At 56.4% G+C, this 1,458-nt stretch overlaps 2 protein-coding genes across 2 annotated transcripts; both read left to right on the top strand.

Annotated features, from left to right (window-relative positions):
• Positions 1-98: 98 nt before the first annotated feature.
• Positions 99-689, top strand: PPTG_19749 (hypothetical protein; the record flags this gene model as incomplete). Its single annotated transcript, XM_008918347.1, has 1 exon — positions 99-689. One exon carries the CDS (start codon positions 99-101, stop codon positions 687-689), a length of 591 nt encoding a protein of 196 aa, XP_008916595.1.
• An 89-nt stretch (positions 690-778) lies between these two features.
• PPTG_19748 (hypothetical protein) lies at positions 779-1,157 on the top strand (the record flags this gene model as incomplete). The annotated part of the gene is made up of 2 exons (XM_008918346.1): positions 779-950; positions 1,024-1,157. The coding sequence occupies 2 exons, from the start codon at positions 779-781 to the stop codon at positions 1,155-1,157; spliced, it is 306 nt and encodes a 101-aa protein (XP_008916594.1).
• Positions 1,158-1,458: the final 301 nt, after the last annotated feature.

Raw genomic sequence — 1,458 nt, 5'->3', positions numbered from 1 at the left:
CTACTGCTGATGAGCAGGTGCTCCGGCGGCACACGCTCCGCGAGCGATACTTGATTCCACAAGTCACAACTCCCCAGGGGTATCGTGAGCGTTTGCAAATGCAGCTCAACAGACATTCGGGTCCCTCCATTCGAACCATTCCGGTTGTACTCAACCCTGGTGAATCCGAGAATGCTTCTGCAGCACAGTTTCAAAACTGGGTGGAGCGAGCGCGGGGGCTGCCGTCCTATAAATCTCTTCGAGCTAGTTTCTCTGAAATCGATATTCGTTTGGAGAGATGCTTGAGCTTGGACTTCGCAAAGTCAAAAGCTAGGCGTCAGCTCCCGGGACCTCGTCCCCAACATCATGAGGCGTCTACACCTCCTGCTCCCCCTGTGAGTACCGATGCTCGTTATCTCGAGCCGGCTGCCCCAGCCACTGGTCAGAGCCTGAGCTCAGCTGCCGACCTGTCTTCTTCCCACCCTAGTGGGAAGCGCTCAGCGCCTGGCGACGCTGTCGCACGCCATGGTGGCGTTCTAGCACCGAATGTGCCTGATCATAAGCGTCCACGACGCCAGGGCAATCTTGCCGGGGGGAAACCTCAAACTCCCAAGAGATATGTAAGTGAGGGTAACGCCTCCACTTCACCAGAAATTGGGTATGACCCCGGCGACGTCGTCGCGCCACAAGGCGTTCCACGTGGTAGCTGAGCTCGCAATGCTCATCGAGCAGAGCTGGAGGGGGGGGGGGCGAATCGCCACTGGACTCTCGTGTGGCGAGTACCAGCGATCTTCGTGCGATGAAACGGCGCGTCGGTTCACTGAACCAGTTCGTTCATGACTCGAACGTTTCTGTTGGCCGCTTGGCGGATGATCTCGAGGAGATGCACCGAAGGGTGGACTGGTTTGACACGCCTCAAGCGATCCAAAACCTGGTCGAGGACCTACAGCGTCAAGTCGCTCAGCTGCAGGGTAAGCAGAAATGTTGCTGTGTCTCCAGCAGCTCGGTTCTCGTCCTGAGGTTCTGTCACTAGCTGTTCCTCAGCCTGCTGTTGTGCCGCGCCACCTGCTGTCTCACAGCGTCCCGCCGTGGTCCAGTCACCCTCTGACGCGCAGCCACTTTCCGGGTCGGCGTCAGCGACGCTACGCTCACCCGAGCAGGATCAAGAAATGGCTTGAGTAAGCCCACGTAAAACACCGGGTGGATGCGCATCTTCTTGAGAAGATTAAGCGTGTACGCTAGACCCTTCCTGACCACGACCTTGAACGGTCCAATGAATCTATGTCTTAGTTTTGTCTTAAAGCCAGCAGATACTGCATGTGTAGGTAGGTTTTTAGCGTTTAATAAAAAGAAGTCGTCGACCGCAAACATTCCCACATTTCCTCTGCTTCGAGCATCCGCATGCACCTTTTGCAGGTCTTGGCTCTCAGCCACGTCGCGCACCAGGCGCAAAACGCTAAGTCTCACCGACCCAAAGTC

The sequence above is a fragment of the Phytophthora parasitica genome (genome assembly GCF_000247585.1).
Source record: "Phytophthora parasitica INRA-310 unplaced genomic scaffold supercont2.186, whole genome shotgun sequence".
NCBI lineage: Eukaryota > Oomycota > Peronosporomycetes > Peronosporales > Peronosporaceae > Phytophthora > Phytophthora nicotianae.
This window is presented reverse-complemented; position numbering and strand designations above follow the sequence as displayed.